General features: G+C 45.9%; 1 protein-coding gene across 7 annotated transcripts in view; it reads right to left on the bottom strand.

Moving 5' to 3' along the window:
• Window positions 1-3,721: 3,721 nt before the first annotated feature.
• The window catches only part of LOC120909986 (zinc finger protein 260-like), a 30,922-nt gene continuing 16,304 nt past the window's right edge, over window positions 3,722-18,339 (bottom strand). For 5 of the 7 annotated variants that reach the window (XM_040321796.1, XM_040321792.1, XM_040321793.1 and 2 more), the window contains 2 exons: window positions 17,418-18,282; window positions 3,722-4,732 (listed from right to left, as the gene is read on the bottom strand). In XM_040321796.1, coding sequence (XP_040177730.1) covers window positions 3,781-4,732; window positions 17,418-18,282 — 1,817 coding nt within the window. In that variant the 3' untranslated portion in view covers window positions 3,722-3,780. Of the gene's footprint in view, window positions 5,520-10,108; window positions 10,251-10,372; window positions 10,520-10,811; window positions 10,980-11,061; window positions 11,161-11,235; window positions 11,298-17,417; window positions 18,283-18,339 lie in introns of all 7 variants that reach the window. The other 2 variants (XM_040321799.1, XM_040321797.1) reach the window with 2 other exon arrangements.

Genomic DNA, 18,339 nt, shown 5'->3' with positions numbered 1-18,339 from the left:
GGGAAATAGATCCCTCACTCTGGATGGACAGTTGGATAAATGGTTCTATATATAGGATGTATCTGGTCTATAAACCAGAGGCTCTGGATGGACAGTTGGATAAATGGCTCTATATTTAGGATGTATCTGGACTATAAACCAGAGGGCTCTGGATGGACAGTTGGATAAATGGCTCTATATTTAGGATGTATCCGGTCTATAAACCAGAGGCTCTGGATGGACAATTCGATAAATAGAAGAGGACGGACATGACGGGGGGTTACTGGGTGTAAATATAAAATATTATCTTATTACCTCTTCTGATGGCGGGTGCAGAAATCTCTCTCGTTCTATTTTCCTGCAACTCACCTCTGACCTGGAAATTCTTATTTATACACTAAATCACTTCCTGTCTTCATGTTACATCACTTCCTGTCTCTGCGTTCCACTGACGATAAGTGAGTTTCCCATCCTGTGGAAAAAATATGATGTGATATGGCTATCAACTAGAATATCATAATATTACCTGATCTACCTCAAGATCGACTAGTGTCTCCTCATAGCTTCCTACTAAATCACCTTTCATCTGGAACTTCCTGTCGTAACCCTACATCACTTCCTGTCGTAACCCTACATCACTTCCTGTCTGTACATTACATCACTTCCTTCTTTGCGCTCCACGCTTATAAGTGAGATCACCATCTTGTGGAGAATTTAAGTACTGCAGCCTATATTCTGTACCTCAAAACCAGGCATCACCGTACATTTATCGTTTTTGTCGCTTATTCTAATCCTGAAGTACATTTAATGAATATATTAAAATGTTTCATAGTTCTATATGAACAAAGCTAGCATAGCGATAGAACACTTTCCAGATATAAATGTAGGCTTTTTGTAGTTCTATATCCTGGTTCTTGAGTGAGCAAATATGACAAAATGCACTAATGTTCATTGATATAATGTGTACGGTGGACCAATGTGGTTGAGTAGAAGCATTTGTGTAGAGGGAATAAAACCCGTCAAGGGACAACCCATACTAAGATGAGGTTGTAACGAATATGGTAAATCTTTCTCCATATAAAAAGAGAGCATAGTGTCAAGTCTCCAGGTGGTCATCTGGTATCGTCAATGTATCTCAAATGGCAGATATTTTGTGGTAGACAGATGTTTCTAGATGTGATGTCCAGGCTCTTCTATGGAATCACAAACCAGCAAGGTTGAGGACCAGAAACACAGTGGTCAGCCATGGAAACTGAGTGCAGCAGACAAGAAATACATCCAGCTTTCTTACCTTCCAAACTGGAGGATATCCAGCAATGCACTATTACCCTTGGGAACCACAGCTGCTACTAAGTACTCCTTATGCCCAATTGTATACCAGTATCTTACCCTGCTCCCACTAGCTACACCATCCCAGCATTAAGCCCATTGAGGGCTCCCTCTACAGTTTCATTACCTATGACAAGCCCTTAAACCCCTTTCACACTGAGGCGCTTTGCCTTGCTAGTGGTCAAAAAGCGCCGCAAAAACAACGCTAAAAATAGTTGCGTTTTACCACTGATCCATCGCCTGCTGTCCAGTCTGATACCACTGATCCATCGCCTGTTGTTCAGTCTGATACCACTGATCCATCGCCTGCTGTCCAGTCTGATACCACTGATCCATCGCCTGCTGTCCAGTCTGATACCACTTATCCATCGTCTGCTGTCCAGTCTGATACCACTGATCCATCGCCTGCTGTCCAGTCTGATACCACTGATCCATCGCCTGCTGTCCAGTCTGATACCACTGATCCATCGCCTGCTGTCCAGTCTGATACCACTGATCCATCGCCCGCTGTCTAGTCTGATACCACTGATCCATAGCCGGCTGTCCAGTCTGACCCATATCTGCTCCTCTTGTACCTGTACCGTCTCCCTGGTTGTTCCTGGAATCTCCTGTCTTATCCTGAGCAGCACACAGATCTGGTCACCCCTGCTGTTGCTGGATACCTACACTCAGTATCCTAACAGCCATTCTTCCTGCTGATTACCAGGTGCCAGGCCAATAAACTCTGATGGGCTAATGAACGTGCGCATAAGCATAGAAGACATATAGCACATTTGCCAACACGTATGAGCACGCGTGCACGCGCTCACACATATGTATGCACATGTGCGTGCACGCTCACTGCTGACAAGTGGTTTATTTAAACCTGATTCCTGCACTGGTCCTGTGCTGTATGGTCTTCTGCCTCGTCCCGTGATCCAGTCTTGACACGCATCCATAATGCTGTTACGGACCCGGCTTCCTCTCTGTCCTTGCTCTCAGATTATCCTTACCTGCCCATGTTTTCTATCTGCCTTTGCTACCGACCCCGGCCTGGACTACTGACCACACTTCTGCCTAGTGACTCTGTACCTCACTGCCTGATTGTTGCTGACCTCTTCCTGTTTTTGACTCCGATTCCATGTACGTTCTGGTGTCTGCCATCACCTGAACTTGGCACAACCACAATGCATCACCCAGCTGTACCTCTTTCTGTCAGATACCAGTGCTCTCAATTTCTTGCTCACAGCGGCTACACTATGGCACTTGTGCCTTTCCTCCACCCCAGTCCCTATTTCACTATCAAGGGCTGCTCAAATGGGAACTGTGCAAGAGCCCACCCCCGACATCTCAGGAACTGCATACAGATAAGTGACAGTGGGGTATTCACTCTCAACCTCACCCTGTGCAGAGATTTTCCAGCATGTGGGACAAAACCTGAGCACTTTCAGACTGAGAGTGATCATTACTACGTAGGTGTCAGGGAAGGCTTGCCCATAGCACAGATTGAGGTTTCCAGGCGCATATGTACTGTATGTGCAGGCCCAGCTTGCTCCTGACTACATTTGCCTGCTACCTGACTTGACCTTGGCTTTGTTCCTGGATTCTGCCTCCTGTTTTTGCCTGATCTGCCTCACCATTGCTGACATTGGCTTGTGACCCGACTGCTCTTCTGCCTGACGTTTATGTCTGATCTGCCTGTCTGTTACCGACCCGGCTTGTCTTACCGTGCACCCTTCTTCCAGCCTGCTTCAGCTCCTTCAGTCCAGCGAGCTTACATCTGGCTCCTGCTTCATCTCCACAGTCTGCCGCCAACCAAGCTCCATTCCTGGTGGAAGGTACTACTGGCGGGTATCCCTGGTGGATGGTACTGCTGGTGGGTACTTCTAGCACCGTTGGTGGGTATCCCTGGTGGCTGCCATCCCAGATTGCGGGTTTCCGGCTCACTATTAATGAGCATCAGTGTGACATTAGCTGGCACTGGAGGAAGCATGCGGCTGAAGAGCCAATGCTTCCTGTATAGCGCCGGCTCCTGTTACAGGCGGAGTACATTTGGCATTATACAGGAAGCATCGGGTCTTCTTCTTCTAGCGCCCGCTCCGTTCTTCATACTGATGCTCGGGTGTGGCAGGGCGGGAACTGGGTTTGCTGACCCGCCATATCAGAGCAGGAGGTGGCGGGCCACATCAGCGGTTGGGCACCCCTGAGCTAGACCTTCTGTACCCCACCCCCGTCTCACTAATAAAACACCAATGGATGGTTCTCTATGAGTTGTTCTTATTCTAATCACCAATAATGATGCTCATTTGTAAAAAGGGATCTACAGGTAGAGCAGAATATTATGTGAAAATCAGCCAATAGCAACCAATAAGAAGTATGTTTAACCCAAACATTTTACACATCCTGAATAGAAGGAAGGACACACATGATGTTCTCTGGAGGTTATTTGCCACATTCTTTATTTGTTCGTATGTCCACACCTATCAACAAGTGTTAGTCCATGTGAACTTTCTGGTGTCGATCAAGGGTACTTTTTTGAGTGAAAGATTTCCCGCACTCTGAACATGAATAAGGCCGCTCACCTGTGTGAACTCTCTGGTGATTAACAAGATCTCTTTTCAGAATGAAACATCTCCCGCACTCTGAGCATGAATAAGGATGCTCAGCTATGTGACTTCTCTGGTGTATAAGAAGATTTTCTGTCTGATGGAACAATTTCCCACATTCTAAACATGAATAAGGACGCTCTGTGTGAACTTTCAGATGTCGACGGAGGCTCCCTTTGTCCTTGAAACATTTCCAGCACTCTGAACATGAGAAAGGACGCTCACCCGTGTGAATTTTTTGGTGTTGATAAAAGTGTTCTTTCCGAGAGAAACATTTCCCGCACTCTGAACATGAAAAAGGACGCTCAACTGTGTGAGCCCTCTGGTGTTGAAGGAATACTTTATGACGGAAAGATTTCCCACACTCACCCTTGTGCGTTCTCTGGTGCTTAACAAGTTGTACTTTCTGAATGAAACGTTTCCCGCACTCCGAACATGAATAAGGACACTCACCTGTGTGAATTCTCTGGTGATTAACAAGGTCTCTTTTCACGAAAAAACATTTCCCGCACTCTGAACATGAAAAGGGACGCTCACGTGTGTGAATTCTCAGATGTACATCAACCTCTCCCTTCTGAATGAATGATTTCCCGCACTCTGAACATGAAAAGGGACGCTCGCCCGAGTGAATTCTCTGGTGTCTAAGAAGATTCCCTAGGTCTCTAAAACATTTACCGCACTCTGAACATAAGAAAGGACGCTCGCCTGTGTGAATTCTCAGATGTCTATCAAGCTCCCCCTTCTGAATGAATGATTTCCCGCACTCTGAACATGAAAAAGGACGCTCGCCCGAGTGAATTCTCTGGTGTTTAAGAAGGTTCCCTCGGTCTCTAAAACATTTACCGCACTCTGAACATAAGAAAGGGCGCTCGCCTGTGTGAATTCTCAGATGTATATCAAGCTCCCCCTTCTGAATGAATGATTTCCCACACTCTGAACATGAAAAAGGACGCTCGCCCGAGTGAATTCTCTGGTGTTTAAAAAAGTTCCCTCTGTCTCTAAAACATTTACCGCACTCTAGACATATAAAAGGACGCTCGCCTGTGTGAATTCTCTGGTGATTAACAAGGTGTGCGTTCTGATTGAAACGTTTCCCGCACTCTGGACATGAGAAAGAACGCTTACGCTTGCGACTTTTCTGATGTTTAGAAGGCTTTCTGGTTTCTTTGAAGGCATTCCCAGCGACTGTAGATGACAAGGAACCTGTATGAGATCCTTCATGGCTTAAAGAAGATCCCTCAGGATTAGATGGATCTGTTGATGGATCTGTACTGTGAGATCTCAGATTTGTTTCAGTAATAATAGTATGTGGATCACCAGAAGATTCCTCAGGATTAGAGGGATCCATTGGTCTTTCTGAAAGATAAGGTTTATGAAATATTTGTGTATTGGAGTCTTCTCCTGGAGAACGTTGTGTGGTGGGGTCTTCTCCTGGAGAACGTTGTGTATTGGGGTCTTCTCCTGGAGAACGTTGTGTATTGGGGTCTTCTCCTGGAGAACGTTGTGTGGTGGGGTCTTTTCCTGGAGAACGTTGTATGGTGGGGTCTTCTCCTAGAGAACGTTGTGTGGTGGCATTTTCCTCTTCCTTATATTCTGAAGATACGTTATTCGAGACACAATGTCCACCTGTTGGAAACCAATGCTTAAATGTTCGAAGAATTCAGAAAAGAGGTTACTTATTGTATAAATATTTCTCTATAAATACATTTAAAAGAAATTGAGGCACATGGCTATCTCATCCCGAAGATTCTACGACCTTAAAAAACGTAAGTAAACCATAATAATGATATTGTAAAGCTGTATGTAGGAGATTCATTACTGAATACTCGGTCTGATTTAGTAGCTCACATGTCGTTCCTTTATTGTACCTTTTTATTTTATTTAATTTTAGTTTTATTTTGTAATTGTCAACTTTTCACCTCAAGTACCTCTTTACAGTAGGAAATTTGCTGTCCCCTCCCAGTCACTTCCTTTTGTTTTACCAGCCCCTCCCTCTTAGATTGTGAGCTCACAGGAGCAGGGCCCTCCTAACCCTCTCGTATTGAATTGAATTGTTGCTGCATTGTCTCCCTTTATATTGTAAAGCGCTGCGCAAACTCATTTCTCCATATAAATCCTGTATAATAATAATATACAGTATGTTGGTATAACACTCTACAGCAGGGGGTGCCCAACCTTTTGAAGAGCGAGGGCCACTTAAGCAACTTGGGCCACAATGGGTGGAGCAGGCGGATGACAATTTACGGCTATTCTATAGGCCCTCCGATTCGATCCGCCCAGATGGAAGGGGACAAATTCCCTTCAGTTTTTTTTTGCGGTTCGGATTGGAGGTAGGTGGGCGTAAGCGGACAAAAGTCTGTTTACATCTGCTGCTCTATAGAGGTGAATTGAGGGTCGGATTGGGTCGGGCTGATCAGTGTGAAAGCAGTCTTAAGCCCTTTTTACACGATGTGCTGCGGTTTACGCACACCGCAGGTTCAGCGTAGTGCACCTGTGTCTATCTTGCCAGTTAGCTGAACTTTGCCATAGACTCCGCCTGTGGCAAAAGCCGGTACTGTACAGGAAGCATCAGCTTGTGGGGCTCTGCTTCGCAGCTGCTTTCTTCCTCTACCACCAGCTTCATTCACAACACTAATGCTGTGGTATGGCAGATCGGCAACCTGCGATCTAGGCTTGCCAACCTGCCATTTCAGAGCAGGAGGTCGCGGGCCACATTAGAGGGCTCCGCGGGCCACATGTGGCCCCCGGGCCACTGGTTGGCCACCCTTGCTGTGGTGGATAACCCTCAAACCACACTCCAACGCTGGTGCGCCTTTTTCTTTTCTTCTTTTTGTTTGCCACCAGGACATTCCCCATCCATGAAGGGCAGCAAGGCCGGTGTTACCGTTGTTGGTACTTCTTCCATGGATCATTGATTGTTGGACAATCCACTCGTGCGCAGGAGAATTTGTTTTCTGTGTTCTAAAGTTCTGTATGTGGCCAGGCTGTGGAAAAGTCTCCCACATGTGGTATCACCGTACTCAGGAGGAGTAAGAGAATCTATTTTGGGGTCTAATTTTTGGTATGTACATGCTTTGTGTTAGAAATATTGTATGAATGGACAACTTTGTGTAAATACCTTGGAATGTCTACTTTCCAAAAAGGGGTGATTTTGGGGGTATTTGTGTAGTTCTGGCTTGTTAGGGTCTCTCAAGAAATGAGATAGGCCGTCAGTACTTCAGGTGTGATCAATTTTCAGAGATTGGCACCATAGCTTGTAGACTCTATAACTTTCACAAAGACCAAATAATATACACCGATTTGGGTTATTTCCACCAAAGATATGTAGCAGTATACATTTTGGCCAAAATTTATGAAGAAAAATTACTAATTTGCAAAATGTTATAACCGACACGAAGAAAAATGCATTTTTTTACAGAATTTTCAGTCTTTTTTCTTTTATAGCGCAAAAAAATAAAAAACCCAGCGGTGATTAAATACCACCAAAAGAAAGCTCTATCTGTGGGGAAAAAAAAGGACACACATTTCATGTGGGTACAATGTTGCATGACTGAGTAATTGTCATTCAAATTGTGAGAGCACGAAAGCTGAAAATTGGTCTGGTTAGGAAGGGGCTTTAAGTGCCCAGTGGTTAATGAACATTTTCTTCCTGCAGCTGCTGAATGCTGGTGGGAGGAGGAGAAGCTGGCTTTCAGCAGGTGCAGGAGGAAAAAGAAGAGGATCGGTTTACAAATATGCCACTCCCTGCCCAAGTGTAAAACAGAATGTGAAAAGGGAGGCCATATGGGCCCCCGGGAGCATAGGGCAGAGCCGCCATTGTGACTTTTTGACACTACTCCAGTGGTTGAGGAGTTGTGGTAAAAACGCATCTCAACTATAGGTTTCACCCAAACCTTAAATGTAAATGTAGCGCCCTGCTCTTGTTGAACAGGCGCTGCTGTAAATTTAGAGGGGGCCTAAGAAGTTATTTGGCTCAGACAAGTGTACTTATGGGCAATTTAGCCTCTGTTCCAGCTAGGGTTGTCCCGATACCACTTTTTTAGGACCGAGTACAAGTACCGATACTTTTTTTCATGTAGTCGCCGATACCGAATACCGATACTTTTTTTAAATGTCATGTGACAGTTTTCAAACCACAATACAGACTAAGGATATTTTCTTTAGAATTATGAAGAACTCTAACTCAAGACATTATAAAAGAATAAAAATGAGTAAAAATGAATAAAAATGTTTTATTTGCTTGTCACGCAGTAGTAAAAAACTCAAAGAATTTTCATAGAACATGTTGATAAATACAAAAAAAGTATTCTATTTAGGTATCGGGAGCATTTGTGCGAGTACGAGTACTCCCGCAAATACTCGGTATCGGTCCCGATACCGATACTAGTATCGGTATCTGGACAACCCTAGTTCCAGCCATGGCTGTGCTGGGAGTAGCCACCATTGTTCGCCTAGGGGTGTTATTACCATCCCAGGCCAAGGGTGGCAGTAGCAGAGTCTGTATTGGGTGTCCACCTCAGCAGCGAATCAGTGGGAGTGGTTGCCTCACTGTGCATGCTGGGGAGGGGTACTTAAGGAACAGACGCCATTGGCAGAGGTCGGTCTGTCGTCCCACGCTCCTCGTGGCCCAACTGGCCTGGGGTGCGTGTTCCTGAATCCGGGACCACGTTGGTCTGGGGTTGCGGCTTCGCTTGGCAGGCCCAGTAGTCAGACTGGGTCTGCGTTTCAAAGGTGATCCTGTGCTGTCTGTCCTGCGGGAGGAAGCCACTTGATGAAGGAAGCCAGGGGAGGACCTATCCTGGAGAGGACCATGCAAGAGGTTGGTATCTTGGGAGAAGGCCTGGAAACTTCATCGAAGGATGCACCATACACTGAGAGGCTCGATGGTGGTCGCCTGTCAGATCTAAGTTCTACAAAAGTTAATTTGGAGAGATCCGTGTGCTGAATCCTGTGTCAGGGGATTCTGGACCGAAAGTGTCTCCTTATGAAGGAAGGTCTGTGGCAGCGACTGTACGTTATTCCGTGTGCCATTCTGGCTGCTAGGCCAGTGAGAGGGACCTATCCGAGTTAGCAATACGCACTCTGGCTAGAGTGGCGTCGAGAACTGTTGGCTGGAAGCAGGAGTGTTTCCTATTTGTGATTATACACCTAAACCCATTTACCTACCCTTCCACTCCTCCAACTTCTTTTCTACTAAGTTCTACTAATAAATCCTAGAAAAAGAGGTGTATCGTGTGGACAATGGAATTCTTCAAACTCTCTTTACCACCCTGGACAGCCAGAAGATAGAGGTAACGTGCCACACAAAATACTCAGCAGCTACTTTGGGGGTTAGTGCTACATAAACATGTCCTTACCTACCTTTATAGGTTCTAATATGCCTATTGCAAAAGTGAAAGTATTTGTATGTGATGTTTAATACAGTGACCTTCTTTTCCTCTTCCAGCTTCTGCTGTCATCGCTCTCCAGGATGCTAGAAAGGTCCTAAAAAAGGGGCATTTGGTATCAGTTCTCCCGGGACAGGAGTCGGCTACAGAGGAAGCATCAGCTTATGCAGCTCCTGCTTCCTCTACTGTTGGTGCCGGCTCAATACACTCTGATGCTTTGGTAAGGTGGGTCGCAAGCCCAGATCGCGATCAATTGTTACTGCAAGAACAGTGTTGAGCCTTTCTCCATCTCATTCCTAAGAAACTTGATAAAGTACTGAGGAACAGAGATGGATCTTTCATATGATGTACAGTATCTCCTCCTCATTTGTTGGGAACATGACGCTATATTGAGGAATGGAGATGTACCTTTCATATGGCCTTCTCCATGTCTGTCTGTCCACCTGCAAGGTGATTAATGTGGCCAGTCTCTGGGTGGAGACCAAACCTGATTTAAGCCAGGAATGCCTGCAATCTCAGCATCTCCTCCTCATTTGTTGGGAACATGACGTTATATTGAGGAATGGAGATGGACCTTTCATATGGTGTACAGTATCTCCACCTCATTTGTTGGGAACATGACGTTATATTGGGGAATGGAGATGGACCTTTCATATGGTGTACAGTATCTCCTCCTCATTTGTTGGGAACATGATGTTATATGAGAAATTAAGGTGGACCTTTCATATTGTTTTTATTATCTCCACGTTGTAATTATTAAAATATTTTATGCTCATCAAATAAAAATGATAATATGAACTTTTTCTAACTTTACTGTTTATGACTTACTTGTGTCTATATGTAGAGGAGATTCCTCCTGCTTACTTTCCATAATCATCTCCCCCTCCTCCATAGACTGCTGATCTCCACTCACCAACCTCTCTTCTTCTTCCTCTTTAATCTCAACTTTGATGTCTTTCAGTTCTTCATTCTGAACCACAGAAATGATATAATTGAATAAGCTGTCAATAATAAAAGAATATAATGTATATGAGAATGTTATCTCATAATTTAGAATATAATATTTGAGTTCTATCTCACAGTCCCCTTTACCTGAATTGGGTGTGAGATGCTGGGAACTTCCTGTGTGAAATTCTGGGAATACAAAGGACTACACTTCTCCATAGAATACTGATCTCTACCAACAAGAATATTTTCCTCCTCTTCAGTTTCAGCTTTGATGTCTTTCAGTTCTTCCCCCTGAATCCCGAAGATGGCAATATAGATATGTAAAAAAAAGAGAACAAGAGATTACATAGAAGAATGTCACCTCTTACCTTAGAATGCATTCTTAGGGCTACATGCTCAGTCCCACCTACCTGATCATGGTGTACATAGTTATGATCTTCCCATGGGGAATCCCAGGAATACAGAGGACGGGGACATCTGTCTGGTGGGTTCCCATTACTGGATCCACAATGATACAGTCACCATCCAGACACATCCCTTGTCTGTTACTGGATAATGTCCCAGAATTCCCGGCCCCGCTCACCTCTCCTGTCAGCAGCTCAATGATCTTGTTGGTCAGTTCCAGGATCTTTTTATCACTGCTTCTCTCAGAAGACATAAAGGAAAGTGGAGGGCCTGTGATGGTGACCTGGCCTTTGCTCTGAGCTCCCAAAATGTGGTCCTCACCAGACTTCTTGACCACAACAAATTGCTACGGAATAAGAGAAATGAGAAGTAACCAAAATTCTGCCAAACAATGCCTGCTAAAAAAAACAATACAAAATCATTCTCACCTCTCCGGTCAGCAGGTAGAGGATCTCCAAGGTGATACCTATTATCTTATTTCTGTCCTTTTCCATCTTAGCAAATGCTGATACAACAGAACATCACATCTGAAAAGACAGAAAATCCTGTGTAGATAGAAAAAGCAATAATAGTCATTACAGACTTCCCAGAATCCTCCTCACCTCTTCGGTCAGCTCTGTGTACCTGGCCTGTACTGGGATGGGCTTAAGGTTCGGTCCACACACTGAAACTTAACGAGAATTTATTCTGTCAGTGTCACGATTGGGAAATAGATCCCTCACTCTGGATGGACAGTTGGATAAATGGTTCTATATTTAAAATGTATCTGGTCTATAAACCAGAGGCTCTTGATGTACAGTTGGATAAACGGCTCGATATTTAGGATGTATCCGGTCTATAAACCAGAGGTACTGGGATGAGCTTAAGATTCGGTCCACACACTGAACCTTAACGAGAATTTATTCTGTTAGTGTCACGATTGGGAAATAGATCCCTCACTCTGGATGGACAGTTGGGTAAATGGCTTAGGGTGCCCACGTGTCCCGGATTGCCCGGGACTGTCCCGCAATTGACATGTCTGTCCCTGGTCCCGGGCACCTTCATTCCGGGACAATACAGTGTCCCGGAATGAAATAGAGGACACAGTCACCCCCTACTAACTACATTTCCGGAATTGGTTGCTAGGGCCAGCGCTGCCTGGTGTCTTGCAACCAGTGACAATTTACTCTCAGATAGTGAGGCCGGGAGCGAGGCCTTCGCCTAGTGCAGCACTGCTGTCCCCACCCACCTCGGCACCTCCTCCTTCTCCGTCACCTAGCGGCAAGCAGCAGAGACTGGTGTGATCTTCACTCTCCAGATAGCGACTCCACTTCTTTCCTGTAATGCACGTGGCTCATGCAGAGGGAGTGACAGCAGAACTGCATCTGGCGGCAGGCTATGGGTGGCAAGCGGCTTTGCATCTGATGGCAAGTGGTACATTCAGCTGACAAATTACCCATCAACCCCCGAGACTACATTTCCCCCCCGTTCCCCCTCAACTTTTTGGGGGGAAGGTGAGGGGGGGCGGGGTGTCCCTGAATGGCAGTTTGGAAATGTGGTCACCCTAAAATGGCTCTATATTTAGGATGTATCCAGTCTATAAACCAGAAGCTCTGGATGGACAGTTGGATAAAGGGCTCTATATTCATGGCAACTAAAATATCATAATATTACCTGATCTACCTCAAGATCCAGTAGCGTCGCCTCATAATTTCCTACTAAATCACCTTTCACCTGGAACTTCCTGTCGTAACCCTACTTCACTTCCTGTCTGTACATTACATCACTTCCTTCTTTGCGCTCCACGCTTATAAGTGAGATCTCCATCTTGTGGAGAATGTAAGTACTGCAGCCTATATTCAATACCTCAAAACCAGGCATCTCCGAGCATTTATCGTTTTTGACGCTTATTCTAATCCTGAAGTACATTTAATGAATATATTAAAATGTTTCATAGTTCTATATGAAAGAAGCTAGCATAGCGATAGCTATAAATGTGAGGTTTTTGTAGTTCTATATCCTGGTTCTTGAGTAAGCAAACATGCACTAACGTTTATTGATATAATGTGTACGGTGGACCAATGTGGTTGAGTAGAAGCATTTGTGTAGAGGAATAAATCCTGTCAAGGGACAACCATACTAAGATGAGGTTGTAACGAACATGGTAAATCTTTCTCCGTATAAAAAGAGAGCATAGTGTCAAGTCTCCAGGTGGTCATCTGGTATCGTCAACGTATCTCAAATGGCAGATATTTTGCGGTAGACAGATGTTTCTAGATGTGATGTCCAGGCTCTTCTATGGAAGCACAAACCGGCAAGGTTGAGGACCAGAAACACAGTGGCCATGGATACTGAGTGCAGCAGACAAGAAATACATCCAGCTTTCTTACCTTCCAAACTGGAGCATGTCCAGCAATGCACTGTGCACTTTCCTCTGTTACCCTTGGCAACCACAGCTGTTACTAAGTACTCCTTACGCCCAATTGTATATCCGTATCTTACCCTGCTCCCACTAGCTACACCTTCCCAGAATTTAGCCCATTGAGGGCTTCTGCTTCAGTTTCATTACCTATGACAAGCCCTCAGAAATCTTCCTCGGCTACCTTTTCCTCTCCGCTTCTCAGTGCTGTCACTACGTCTTCACCAGCAGCTCGATCTGGTTGGCCCCCTGCAACCACTCCAGCCTGTTAAAAATGGCAGCGTCAATCATTCCTGTCAAGTCTGTGCCAGCTGCTCCTGTCCGGCCTGTCTCTGTGCCAGCTATCTTAGTTTGGCCCGTGGCAGTATCAACTGTAGATCAGTCTGCTCCTGACCCAGCTGCAGCTCTGACTGTTGCCATTTCATATATTGGACACGCAGTACCCCGTTCTCTCTCTCTCTCTCTATGGCATTACTACCTGCTCTTGGTTTTCTAAAAAGTTCTACCCATTCTTGAGACAGACTGACCCACTCAGTCAAGTGAGGTCCTCCACCACTGTTTAAAGCCACTGTGCACCATGGTCTTTTTCTAAACCCCCCCCCAGCTGATACCTCTCTGATCCATTGTTTACTGTCCAGACTGATACCACTGATACATCATCTGCTGTCCAGCCTGATTCCGCCAGTCCATTGCTTGCTGTCCAGTCAGACTTGGATGATCGATCAGCCACTGTTTGATTTCCAGCCTGACTCGGCTGGTACCACTGATCTATCGCCTGCTGCCCAGTCTGATACCACTAATCCATCACTTTCTGTCCAGTCTGATACCGCTGATCAACCACCTGCTGTTCAGTCTGATACCACTGACCCATCGCCTGTTGTCCAGTCTGATACCACTGACCCATCGCCTGCTGTCCAGTCTGATACCACTGATCCATCGCCTGCTGTCCAGTCTAATACCACTGACCCATCGCCTGCTGTCCAGTCTGATACCACTGACCCATCGCCTGCTGTCCAGTCTGATACCACTGACCCATGGCCTGCTGTCCAGTCTGATACCACTGACCCATCGCCTGCTGTCCAGTCTGATACCACTGATCCACCACTTTCTATCCAGTCTGATACCGCTGATCCACCACCTGCTGTTCAGTCTGATACCACTGACCCATCGCCTGTTGTCCAGTCTGGTACCACTGACCCATCGCCTGCTGTCCAGTCTGATACCGCTGATCCACCACTTTCTGTCCAGTCTGATACCACTGACCCATCGCCTGCTGTCCAGTCTGACCCATATCTGCTCCCCTTGTACCTGGTCCGTCTCCCTGATTGTACCTGGAATCTCCTGTTGTGGCAGGCGCAGCACTATCAAGTGCCTCATGCACTGTGGCATTAGAAGAATGTTATGTCTCTGACTTTTCAGTCCAACAAGACTGTCTATTACTCTGAAATTCCTCCAGTGCCGTTCTATGGAAGCAGTAGGTTTAAAGAGCACACCAAATGCTTAAAATAACTTCTTTATTAACTTATCTTCATGGATAACACTGCTGCTTTGCAGCAGACACTCCAAGTACAAAACACGTGTTGAATAAAGTATAACAGAAAATGGCGGTTCAAATATTCAATCTTGTCGTTTAACATAAAATGGTGGATATATTTCTTTCTTCAGTATTTATACTCTCTGGGCCAGATTCACGTAGAATTCCGGCGGCGTAACGTATTGCATTTACGTTACACCGACGCAAGTTTTATGGGCAAGTGCTTGATTCACAAAGCACTTGCCTGTAAACTTGCGGCGGCGTAGCGTAAATCCGTCCGGCGCAAGCCCGCCTAATTCAAATGGGGCGTGTATCATTTAAATTAGGCACGTTCCCGCGCCGAACGTACTGCGCATGCTCCGTTTTGAAATTTCCCGCTGTGCTTTGCGCGAAATGACGTCGCACCGGCATAATTTTTTGAACGTCCTTTCCTATTCCCGGACGACTTACGAAAAAAATAAATGTCAAATTTGACGCGGGAACGACGGCCATACTTTAACATGGCAAGTCTAAATATAAGCCAAGAAATAGCAGCCTTAACTATACGCCGGGAAAAGCCGACTAGCGACGATGTAAGAGAATGCGTCGAACGCGCGTACCTTTGTGGATCGCCGTAAACAGCTAATTAGCATACCCGACGCGGAAAACGGCGCAAACTCCACCCAGCGGGCGCCAAAGTATTACACCTACGATCCGAAGGCGTACGAAGCCGTACGCCTGTAGGATCGAAGCCAGAAGCCGTCGTATCTTGGTTTGAGGATTCAAACTAAAGATACGACGCGGCAAATTTGCTTCATCCTTGCTTTTATCCTTGCCTGTCCATGTTTGCTACCAACCCCGGCCTGGACTACTGACCACACTTCTGCCTAGTGACTCTGTACCTCACTGCCTGATTGTTGCTGACCTCTTCCTGTTCCTGACTCTGATTCCATGTACGTTCTGGTGTCTGCCATAACCTGAACTTGGCACAACCACAGTGCATCATCAGCTGTACCTCTTTCTGTCAGATACCAGCGCTCTCAATTTCTTGTTCATAGCGGCTACACCTTGGCACTTGTGCCTTTCCTTCACCCCTGCAGTCCCTGTTTCACTATCAGAGATCAAAGATTTTCCAGCATGTGGGACAACAACTTGAGCACTTGCAGACTGAGAGTGATCATTACTACGTAGGTGTCAGGGAAGGCTTGTCCATAGCACAGATTACGTTTCCAGGCGCATATGTACTGTATGTGTTGGTTTGGCAGCTGGCCGAGCAGATTTGCATGGACATAAGCGCGTGCAAATGCACACAGCCAGGAGTGCACCTGTCACCAAGCATGCTATTTAAACAAGGCTGCAGCATTGGCTCATGGTCTACAGCGTTCTGTGTGTTTATCCTCAATTCCTCTGCCTGTCCTGTTCTTAACCCAGCTTGCTCCTGACTACGTTTGCCTGCTACCTGCCCTGACCATGGCTTCATTCCTGGATTCTGTCTGCTGTTCCTGCCTGATCTACCTCACCGTTGATGACATTGGCCTGTGACCCGACTGCTCTTCTGCCTGCCTTTTATGCCTGATCTGCCTGTCTGTTACCGACCCGACTTGTCTGACCATGTAACCCTCTCATCCAGCCTGCTTCAGCTCCTTCAGTCCAACGAGCTTACATCTGGCTCTTGCTTCATTTCCACAGTCTGCCGCCAACCAAGCTTCATCCCTGGTGGATGGTACTGCTGGTGGGTATCCCTGGTGGATACTGCTGGTGGATGGTATTACTGGTGGGCATTCCTGGTGGATGGTGCTGCTGGTGGGCATCCCTGTTGGATGGTACGGCTGGTGGGAATCCCTGGTGAATGGTACTGCTGGTGGATAGCACTGCTGGTGTGTATCCCTGGTGGATGGTACTGCTTGTGGGTATCCCTAGTAGGTACTGCTAGCACTGTTGGTGGGTATCCCTGGTGGCTGCCGTCCCAGATCGCAGGTTCCCAGTCCACCATTAACAAGCATCAGTGTGACAGGAGCCAGCGCGGGAGGAAGCATGCGGCTGCAGAGCCAATGCTTCCTGTATCGCTCCTGTCACAGGCGGAGTACATTTGGTATCACTCCGCCTGTGACAGACGCTGGCATTGTACAGGAAGCATCGGGTCTTTTTCCTCTAGCGCCGGCTCCGTTCTTCATACTGATGCTCGGGTATGGCAGGTCAGGAACCCGCGATCTGGGCTTGCTGACCCGCCATATCAGAGCAGGAGGTGGCGGCCACATCAGCAGTTGGTCCCCCCTGAGCTAGACCTTCTGTGCCCCACCCCCGTCTCACAAATCAAACACCAATGGATGGTTCTCTATGAGTTGGTCTTATTCTAATCACCAGTAATGATGCTCATTTGTAAAAAGGGACCTACAGGTAGAACAGAATATTATATGGAAATCAGCCAATAGCAACCAATAGGAAATATGTTTAACCCAAATATTTTACACATCCTGAATAGAAGGAAGGACACACATGATGTTCTCTGGAGGTTATTTTTGCCACATTCTTTATTTGTTCGTATGTCCACACCTATCAAAAAGTGTTAGTCCATGTGAACTTTCTGGTGTCGATCAAGGGAACTTTTTTGAGTGAAAGATTTCCCGCATTCTGAACATGAATAAGGCCGCTCACCTGCGTGAACTCTCTGGTGATTAACAAGATATTTTTTCAGAATGAAACATTTCCTGCACTCTGAACATGAAAAGGGACGCTCACCCATGTGAATTCTCCAATGTGCATCAAGCTCCCCCTTCTGAATGAATGATTTCCTGCACTCTGAACATGAAAAGTGACGCTCGCTCGAGTGAATTTTCTGGTGTTTAACAAGGTTCCCTCGGTCTCTAAAACATTTACCGCACTCTAGACATAAGAAAGGACGCTCGCCTGTGTGAATTCTCTTGTGATTAACAAGGTGTGCGTTCTGATTGAAACATTTCCCGCACTCTGGACATGAGAAAGGACGCTCGCCTGTGTGAATTCTCAGATGTTTATCAAGCTCTCTCTTCCGAATGAATGATTTCCCGCACTCTGAACATGGAAATGGACGCTTGCCCGAGTGAATTCTCTTGTGTTTAAGAAGGTTCCCTCGGGTTCTAAAACATTTACCGCACTCTGAACATGAGAAAGGACGTTCACCTGTGTGAATTCTCTGGTGATCAAGAAAGCTTCCTTTTTGACTGAAACATTTCCCACACTCTGAGCATGAGAAAGGACGCTTACGCTTACAATTTTTCTGATGTTTAGAAGGCTTTCTGGTTTCTTTGGAAGAATTCTCAGACACTGTAGATGACAAGGAACGTTCTCCTGTATGAGATTCTTCATGGCTTAAAGAAGATCCTTCGAGATGAGATGGATCTGTACTGTGAGATCTCAGATTTGTTTCAGTAATAATAGTATGTGGATCACCAGAAAATTCCTCAGGATTAGAGGGATCCATTGGTCTTTCTGAAAGATAAGGTCTATGAAATATTTGTGTATTGGGGTCTTCTCCTGGAGAACGTTGTGTGGTGGGATTTTCTCCTAGAAAACGTTGTGTGGTGGGGTCTTCTCCTGGAGAACGTTGTGTGGTGGGATTTTCTCCTGGAAAACGTTGTGTGGTGGGATTTTCTCCTGGAGAACGTTGTGTGGTGGGATTTTCTCCTGTAGAACGTTGTGTGGTGGCATTTTCTTCTTCCCTATATTCTGAAAATACGTTTTTCGAGACACAATGTCCACCTGTTGGAAACCAATGCTTAAATGTTAGAAGAATTCAGAATAGAGGTTACTTATTGT

Source organism: Rana temporaria, chromosome 8 (assembly GCF_905171775.1).
Source record: "Rana temporaria chromosome 8, aRanTem1.1, whole genome shotgun sequence".
Classification (NCBI taxonomy): domain Eukaryota; kingdom Metazoa; phylum Chordata; class Amphibia; order Anura; family Ranidae; genus Rana; species Rana temporaria.
The sequence above is the reverse complement of the archived record's forward strand: the minus strand, read 5'-3'. Positions and strand labels throughout refer to the sequence as shown.